The following is a 9,877-nucleotide window of genomic DNA, read 5'->3' on the forward strand; positions in this document are numbered from 1 at the left end:
GAAGTAGAATAAGACTATGTGAAGAAGGTGTGACCAGGACAGGGCCAATTAAAGGGCTATGTCAGGAGCCTATTGGACATGCTGTGATGGTGAATATTACGCATCAACCTGGCTAGGCTATGGCACCCAGTTATTTGGCCACACACTAATCTAGGTATCGTTATGAAGGTTATTTTGTAGAGGTGATAAACTTTTATAATCAGTCACCTTTAAGTAAGACAGATTACCCTTCAGAATGTGAGTGGGCCTCATCCAATTAGTTGAGTGCCTAAACAGCACAAACCAAGGGTTCCTAGAGAAGAGGGGATTCTGTGTCAAGGCTGCAACGTGGAAATTCCACCCAAGTTTCTAGCCTGTTGGTCTCTCCTATGGATTTCAGATTCAAGACTGCAGCATCAACCCTTGCCTGAACATCCAGCTTGCTTGTCAGCTCTGTAGATTTCAGATATGCCAGACCCCACAATCACATGAGCCAAATCCTTAAAATCTCTCCTCTCTCTCCTCTATATTTTTATTCTTTCTCTGAGCCCCCTCACTTCCTACCCTCCTCTCCTTCTCCACCCTCCCACGATCTCCCTCTCCTACCAGTTCTGTTCCTCTTGAGAACCTTGACTCTCACACATCTCTTGGAATTCCTCTTTGCCGGTGTAAGGTTTGGAGGACTCTGCTGGGCTATAGAGTCATGCTTAAAGCTTCAAAAACCCATTCAAGCAATGCCTCCTGCAGAAAACTGGAAATGGTTATTCTTTCCCTCACCCAGCACTTCTTAAGTACCTGCTACCTTCCAGGCACCATATTAGCTACTCGACATAGGTTGGATTCCTCCAGAAAGCAGACACTGCAGTAAGAATTTGAGTATGAAAATATAGGAGGAAACATTGGTAGAGGAATGGGGAAGTGAGACAGAGAAAGAAAGAAAACACAACAAGGCATTTTAATAAGCAGGGTACAGCTTTGGGCCACTGCATTGAATGTCCCTGGGACTTCTGGGAGACTGTATGCCATGGAGCATACAGCTGCATGAACAGAGTGTACTGAAAACCAAGGATAAGAATGGTGCATTAATTTTCTGGATGTTGCATTATTTAAAACATTTTTATATCACAATAAACACATATTTTGGAATACATAGGTCTCATGAATGTTTGAGATAAAGCATGAGAACTTAGGGAAATTTTGAGCTAAGAATGATGATTTTTTAGTGCAGTCTTCGCCTTTTCCCTTCTCTTCTCCTTTGTATCGGACATTTAATTCAGTTTCCCATTTGAAATGCTTCCCCTTGCTAAGACATCCACTTTGTTCCAGGGCCCATGGCTTTGCGCCTTCCACTACACAGAGCTTGTTTCAGGCTCAAGTCCTAGTAACAGACTCTTGAACCCTGCCGCAGGGCCCTTTCCTGGCGAGGGCATCTGCAGTAGGCCCACCAGTTATGCACTAGAGTTCCATGCTCTGCCCGCACATTGACTCTGCTCCTAGATTACTGGATCTCTGACATTTCTAGGCCTGTAAACTGATACTAATTTCCCATTTGCTTCCACGTGGACAACTTGCTAACTTCCATAATGGATACAGCCAGGACCATCTGCAATCTTCAATTTGATTTCCAGTACCAACCTTATAGCTGTCCTATTCTTTTTTTTTTTTTTTTTGAGACACAGTCTCATGCTCTTGCCCTGGCTAGAGTGCTGTGGCTTCAGCCTAGCTTACAGCAACCTCAAATTCCTGGGCTCAAGCGATCCTACTGCCTCAGCCTCCCGAGTAGCTGGGACTACAGGCATGAGCCACCATGCCTGGCTAATTTTTTCTATATATATATTTTTAGTTGTCCAGATAATTTCTTTCTATTTTTAGTAGAGATGGGGGTCTCGCTCTTGCTCAGGCTGATCTTGAACTCCCGACCTTCAGCGATCCACCCGCCTCGGCCTCCCAGAGTGCTAGGATTACAGGTGTGAGCCACCATGCCCGGCCTGTCCTATTCTTATATATATGCTTGTCTCATTCATGCTGCTATACCTTCAAGAAAACTGGAGGGGCCGTGCATGGTGGCTCATGCCTGTAATCTTAGCATTCTGGGAGGCCAAGGCAGAGGACTGCTTGAGCTCAGGAGTTCGAGACCAGCCTGAGCAAGAACGAGACCCTATCTTTACTAAAAATAGAAAAAATTAGCTGGGCATGGTGGTGCATACCTGTAGTCTCAGCTGGGGAGGCTGAAGCAGGAGGATCACTTGAGCCCAGGAGTTTTGAGGTTACAGTGGGGTATGATAATGCCATGACACTCTAGCCCAGGTGACAGAGTGAGACTCTGTCTCAAAAAAAAAAAAAAAAAAAAAAAAAAAAAAAAAAAAAAAAAAAAGGGAAAAAAAAAAAAAAAAAAAAAAGAAAAGAGAACTGGAAGAAAAAAAAGACAGTAGAAGGAATGAAAGTTTCCCAGTAAGCAGTGAAGGAAAGACCATAGAAAAGAAGAAAAAACCATAAAAAAGGAAACACCCTGGAGTAGAAATGTATGAGTGTGTGTGTGTGTGTGTGTGTGTGTGTGTGTGTGTGTGTTAGATGTAGTTTGGAGGAGGTGAGAAAGCAGAGTTGTGATCAGAGAATTGAGGAGAAAATGAGCCAGTGGATCCTGCTCTAGTGTTACCTGAAACCTAGAGGAAGAGCTCAGAGAAACTAGGACATCGCTTTTTATTAATATCTATAAACCTCTTTTGCCCCAAGCAGCATGGATTGCATTAGAGAATAGGCTATTTCCAATGTTCATTTCTTCTGTATAATGAAATAGAGGAAACAACCTCAAATTCTAGTAGAGTAGCCTCTAGATACAGGGAGGCCTTAGTTAAAGGTAATTTACCAACAAGCTGTTTTCTTCACAAGTCATCAATTTTTGTCTTTTTTACAATAAAATTTGCAAATGTCCTGCTCTTATCATATTATTCTGTACTCACAGATCTTATTTTGCAATAAGTTAATCTTATTGGTTTTCAGTGTTTAAAATGGCACCAAGATAACTTAGAAAATGCTGCATAGATAAGTATTAGAATTTGGATTCTGAGCCTAAACTGCACAGAACTAACTCTGTGTGAATTGTAAATAATCTGGATATTGCCTAAGTAATTTAATTTATTTGGGGCCCAAATATCAGTCAGGGATGCTCATTCACAAGAGTTCATATTGTAGCATCACTCTCACACGGAAGTCATTTTGGACAATATAGCAGAACTATCAAGCCTTTCAATTCCTCTTTCTTCTCTCTCCCAGGATTGAGGATAAATACCAGGTAATCTCTCTCCAGACTCTCTTGTAACTAGAGGTGGTCGTGTGACACAGCTTCAGGCAATAAGATGTATAAGGAAGTCTTTTGGGGAGCTTCTTGCAAAAATATCCTTTCTTTCAAAAAAGAAAGACATACTACAGCCATTAAAAACTTTAATTTTGCCCCCTTCCTTCCTGCCATTCAAGGCAGCAGTAGGAGGATGTGATAATTGGAACTGCAGCAGTAATCTTGAGACTGAAGCAGGAAGCTGGAGGGGGAAAGCCAATGTGTTCAGGATGGTAGAATAGAAAAGAAGGAAAGAACTTAGATTCTCGAGAACATTGTTGGGACACTGAACCAACATTGGGATTCTCCTCCAGACTTGTTGGTAAAAATAAATATCTTCTGATTTAAACCACTGCTAGTTGGGTTTTCTCCTATAAGTTTTATATTTTGCAAACAGTCAACACAGTCCCCAAGATTACTCATGGAGCCCGTCCTCCCATTCACATGCGATTGCCTGGAGCCAGAAGCATGAAGGATGGAAATATGGAGGATAGTACAGTTTTATACAATGCCTGGACTCAGAAACAAGGTATGACCCCCACTGTAAAGAGAGGTGGGAGGCAGATTCAGAGGGGCTTTTTTCCTGGGGGGCTTTGTGAACCCTGGGGTTTAAACACCTTTGGTAATTGCTGCTTTGGTAGCCTGGACAGTGGCTTGAGGGCAGCAGGCATCACCGAGACAGGCAGAGCAGATCAGGAGCAGACTTTCTCCTGAGCACACGTGTCACTTCCTGAGGACTCGCAGGAGTAATGGGAAGACATGAAGAAGAGGGGCCTCAGGTCCTGTGCTAGCACATGATTTCTAAGGCAAAGTTTCACCCTTGTGGGATGGAGATGGGAACCTGCACCTTCAATTTCTTATGGGACAATGACTTTAAAGTAATAAAATTTCCAGACACACAGGTGGGAGACTGAAGAAGTCTGTCTACCATCACAGCTCTTTGTATACTGGCCTCATTACTCCCTTGAGACTGAGAATTTCTTGAAAGAAGGGACCACTTACTCATTTTTGCATTCCTTGCCATTTCTAGCCTAGAGCAGGTGTTCTGCAAAGTTTTGTTAAATTGAATTGGAAAAAGAGAGCACAGGGCATTCTGGCATTGAATTGTACTCTGAAACACCTACTTCTATGTATGTAAAAACCAATTTTAAAATAGTAGCATTAATTTTTTTTTTTTTGCTTGGACATGCTTTTAGAATCAAATCTAAACTTCTTAATTGGTGCTTTAAGACCACAATTGTTCTCTCCTTTAAAAAAATTATTTGAAGTCTTTACTTGTGTGAGGGATTGTGCTAGACACTTTCGTATATGTTGCTATGTTTATTTAGTTACTTTCCATGCCCTTATCAATAGAACTGGTCATTATTTTTACTTAATCATCTATGCTTCAATATTTAATTTATTAATGTTTATTACTATTTTAATACTTGGTACATTTGTTCCTCATAATATCCCACCAGGTGGGTATTTTACTCTCTTGTTACAGATGAGAAAGCTGAAACTCTGACGGGGAAAGAGACTCATGCGATTCCTAGGGTACATACTAGGAAGGAAGCTAGAATGTTTTCTGACTCCAGGCACAATGCTTTTTCTTTTTCCACAGCTTCATCTATTAATATTTCTCCTCTACGTTCTATAACCCTTGTCAACTTAAGTATCTTTATTTCTTTAGTTACTAATCACTCCACCCCTTTCACTCTCAAAGGAACTCACCATTTGCAAATTGACCAAGGGGTTGACATATAAAAAATAAATTAAAAAAGGAAGTCACCATAATTTTTCTTTTTATGTTCAAAGTGAGGTTCGTGGTAGAGATTCATGGATGGGTGGAATGTTGGGATGGAGGGAATACAGAGAGTTGGAGAGATTCACTAATCTGCAGGTTTGAGAAATTCTGAGTTGTAAGAATGTTTTGTAGAGAAACTACATGTTTTATAAAGTCTGCCATTAAATGCCTTTAAGTGCTTTGTTTCTTTCCTGACTGCCTCTTTGTAAAGTTGTTTTAATAAACACACATGACTGAATGGGTTATTTAAAACTTGTACTTATCATCACGGTATTCTGGATGGCGGTGTTACGAATGTTAAGAGTGTTGTGCATAGATGTCAGGGGTCCAGTCCCTTTGAATTCTTATTGTTTACCTGCATTAGTCCTTGGCTATTCAGAACCTAGTCTTTGGATCACTGGCATCACCATCTCATGGGACTTGTGAGAAATGAACTTTACCAAGTTCCACCAGAGACCTATTGAATCAGAAACTTCATTTGATTTACAAGGTCTCTTGTGGTTCCTAAGCACATTAAAGTTTAATGTAGTTAATCTAGAGTAGCTTTTGCAGCAATTTTGGCCTGTTTTCCTGGAATCGTACTTTTGCTTTGCTTAAAATACATGCATACACACATTTGAAATTAATTCTTGATTATTTTGGTGAGGTTATTCTAACATGTGTATTATTCATCAGACCCTTTTCTGGTTGCCAGTGGACTTTGGGAATGTCACTCAATTATTTAAATCAGTTACCTCTAATTCTCCTAAAAATCTTTTGTATATTTCTTTGAAGGCAAGAACCATGTTTTATTTAAACCTTTGTGTCTACACAGTTCCTTGTATGCAAATGCTCAATACGTTGAAAGCTGAGTTAATTATGAATAACTGATGGAATGAATGCATACATGGAAGAGGAGGAATCTAGACAGTAAATTCCTTGAAGACTGGGACAATGTCTTATTCATCCTTGAATTGCTAATCATTGCAGAATAGCTATCAGTGATACTTCGTGGTTAATTTGTAGTTGTTAGATGAGAAGAGATTGCCTATTTATTTCTGGCATAAGACTCCAGGGAATAAAAACGGAAGAAAATGAAATAAAATGGACTACTATGAACAGTGCTAGGCACTTTCACCATTTTTACCTTAGCTGAGGTAAAACATCACAACATCCTGTGAACTTGGTATTATTTTACAGAGGTGGAAACTAAGTTCTGAAATTTAAGCACCTCGTCCATGTCCACACAGCTAGTGTTAGAGCCTGACAATTCTTGGGCATAATTTGCCGTATCATATCAACTTGTGCGCAGCTCTGTTTCTGCAGAGATTGAGAGATGGAGGAAGAATGATCCTTTACGTAGTAAAACACACAGCTCTCTGGGTTTTCTTTGTGCATCTGAGGGTCTGTGGCTCTGGAAGAAAGAGCTTCAATTCTCGCCTTTTAGTCATAGACAAGGCAGGAACAATGGAATGAAAAGCTACCTCCCCCCCGGGTCTTTTTCCGCCGGCGGAACACAGGTGCTGGGGCCTTCAAGCGCGGAGGGGACCAGAGAGGAACGGACACACGGCCCGGCCGTTGCCTGGTAACGCCCGCTGGAGGAGTCCCCGCATAATAAGGTCCCGGAGAAGTGTCACTGGCCCTTAGTGGGACCTGGCAGCCCGTTCTTTCCGCGCCGGCGGCCTGTCTCCGCGGCTCGGCGGGCTAGGGCAGGGGAAATGTTGCAGGAGGAGTCGGATATCTCTCTCATTATTGCCCAGATAGTCCAAAAGCTCAAGGGCTCCAATTTGTACGCTCAGCTGGAACGGCAGGCCTGGGTAAGTGAGGCCGGGTGGGAAGGGATGGAGACGGGCGGTGCCGCGGTGAGGTCTCATCCGCTTCTACACCCTCCTAACCCAAGGCAGAGCTCGCCTCTGATGTCTCCGGCTCCACTCTGGTTCTCAAAAATACTAGAGTCCTCTGGTGCAAGCAATGCTTGCTCAGCCCCAGGCGTAGGATATAGATTTTTAAAGAAGGGTGGGGCGCATCACACCTTTCTTCAGGCCAGAGAGACGCTGAGTTTACTCATTCATTTATCTGTTCTTGTGGTCATAGATACAAGAATCTGATTTTTTAAGCAGCTGGACTTACTGAAGGTAGCTTGGACCACACTTTCCCTCAATTTTTCCATCTTGTGGGTGAGAGGACTTGGTCCCCAGGTATCTTTCTGCTTTCCCGTCCATGTTTCATTTTCTTGCACTTTACCCTCCCTGCAATGATTACTTCTCTATCCACCTACCCAGCATTTATTGGGTATTTTATAACGTGCTAGGCACTGAGGATGCACAGATTGATCAAGAGAACTTTGCCTTTTTTGTGAATGTCATATAAATGGAATCATAAGTACGTAAATTTCTGTGCCTCCTTTCTGTCATTTAACATAATGCTTTTGGGATTCATCCATGTTGTTGGCATTTCAGTAGTTCTGTTCTTTTTTATTGCTGAGTAATATTTCATTGTTTGAATGTATTATGGTTTGTTTATCCTTAATTGTGTGAAGGACACTTGGGTTGTCTTCTGGTTTTAGAGATTATGAGTAAAGCTGATATATACATTCTGGTATAGGTTTTTTGCTTGGATATTTGTGTTCTTATTTTCTTGGATTGGAATTGCTGAGTTATGTGGTAAGTATAATGTTTAATTCTATAAGAAACTGCCTAACTTTTCCAAAGTGGCTGTACCATTTTACATTCTCACCAACAATTATGAGACTTCCAGTTGTTCTGCATCCTTGACAGCACTTGATGTTGCCAGTTTTTAATTTATTTTTATTAATTAATTACACCCCTATAGTAGGAGCATAGTGTTATCTCATTGTAGCTTTAATTGCATTTCCCTAATGACTAATGATATTAAACATTTTCTCATGTGCATTTTCTCATCTTCTTTGGTGAAGTAGTCTGTTCAAATCTTTTGCCCATTTAAAAAATGTGTCGTTTGTATTTTTATTATTGAGTTGTAAGGATTCTTTATATATGATACAAGTCTTTATCAGATATGAATCTTGCAAATATTTTCTCCCAGTCTGTGGCTTATCTTTTCATTTTCTTAACTGGATCTTTCAAAGAGCAAAAATGTTTAATTTTGGTGATATAAGTTTTTATTATGATTTGTGCTTTTCGTGTCCTACTTAAAAATCTTTGCCTCACTCTAAGTCTCAAAACAAGGTTTCTCCTATGTTTTTCCTAGAAGTTTTATAGTTTTAGCTTCTACATTTAGGTCTGTGATCCATTTCGAGCTAATTTTTGTATATAGTGCAATGTGAGCTTTTTTTATCTTGATTAATTTATTTTTGGTTATAGATGTCTAGTATTTCCAGTACTGATTTGTCAAAAAACCTATCCTTTCTCCACTAATTTTCTTGGCACCTTTGTTGAAAGTCAATTGCACATACACACACACATCCAGACAACTATTGCTGGCTTTCTATTTTGTTCCATTGATGATTTGTCTGTCATGCAATACTACCCTGTCTTGCCTTTTGTAACTTTATAATAAGCCTTGAGAACAAGTAGTTAGTCTTCTAACTCTGTTCCTCTTTTTCAAAATTGTTTTGGCTATTCTAGGTTAATTTGTGAATTACTACAAAACTTGCTGGGATTTGGATTGGGATTATGTCGAATCTATAGATCAATTTGGGGGAAACTGACATTTTAACAATATTGAGTTTTCTGGCCCATGAACATAGTTTCTCTCTTCATTTATTTATACCTTTTTAATTTTCTCTTGCCAGTGTTTTATAGTTTCAGTATGCAAATCTTGCATACTTTTTGTTAAGGTTTTCCTCTAAGTATTTAATATTTTTTGATACTGTTATAAATAGTGATTTTTTTTCTCATTTCAATTTCCAATTGTTTATTGTTGGTATACACAAATACAATGGATATTCGTATATTTACTGTGTATCCTGAGACTTTGCTAAACTTACTTATTATAGGACCTTTTTGTAGATTACTTAGGATTGTGAGGTACATGTATCATAGGCAAATAAAGACAATTTTACTTCTTCGTTTTCAATCTGTATGCTTTTTATGTCCTTTTGCTGACTTGTTTTACTGGATAATGCCTCCAGTGCAATATTGTATTGCTTTTTATCAGGTTAAGGAAGCTCTCTTCTGTCCCTGGTTTTCTGAGAGTTTCATCCTGAATGGAATTTTGTTAAATACTTTTCTTGACTCTGTAGATACGTTCATGTGATTTTTTTTCTGTTCATGTTGATGTGGTGAATAACTCTGATTGGCTTTGAATGTTGCACCAATTTTGCATTCCTGAGAAAAATTCCACTTGGTTATGTAGCATTATATCTGTTGATTCAGTTTGCTAATATTTTGCTGAAGATTTGGCAACCATATTCATGAAAGACATTGGTTTGTAGTTTCTTTTCTTGTAGCATTTTCTCTTGGGTTTTGATATCAAGTAAATGCTGATCTTATAAAATGAGTTGGGAAGCATTCCCTCCTCTACTATTTCCTGGAAGAATTTGAAAAGAATTAGTATTATTTTCTCCTTAAACACTTGGTAGAATTCCCAGCAGAGTCATTAGGGCCTAGAGTTTTCTTTGTGGGAAGATTTTTAATAAAAAATTTCAATTTAAAAAATATTTGCAGGGCTATTCAGGTTATCTGTTTCTTCTTCTGTAAGGTTTGGTAGTTTTTATGTTTCAATAATTTGCTGCACTTAATCTACATTATTAAATTTATTGGCATAAAGTTATTTATATTAATGCCTTATTTTCCTTTTAGTGTCTGTTGGATTTGTAG

General features: G+C 39.4%; 1 protein-coding gene across 2 annotated transcripts in view; it reads left to right on the plus strand.

The window, feature by feature from the left end:
• The first annotated feature begins 6,696 nt into the window (after nt 1-6,696).
• TBC1D19 (TBC1 domain family, member 19) overlaps nt 6,697-9,877 on the plus strand; it is a 128,314-nt gene continuing 125,133 nt past the window's right edge. Inside the window, exon 1 of one of the 2 annotated variants that reach the window (XM_012664191.1) lies at nt 6,697-6,895. In XM_012664191.1, the coding sequence (XP_012519645.1) occupies nt 6,797-6,895 (99 nt within the window). In that variant the 5' untranslated portion in view covers nt 6,697-6,796. The remainder of the gene's footprint in view (nt 6,896-9,877) is intronic. The other variant, XM_012664193.1, reaches the window with a different exon arrangement.

Source organism: Propithecus coquereli, unplaced genomic scaffold (genome assembly GCF_000956105.1).
Source record: "Propithecus coquereli isolate 6110/MARCELLA unplaced genomic scaffold, Pcoq_1.0 Scaffold87, whole genome shotgun sequence".
In the NCBI taxonomy this organism is placed as follows: domain Eukaryota; kingdom Metazoa; phylum Chordata; class Mammalia; order Primates; family Indriidae; genus Propithecus; species Propithecus coquereli.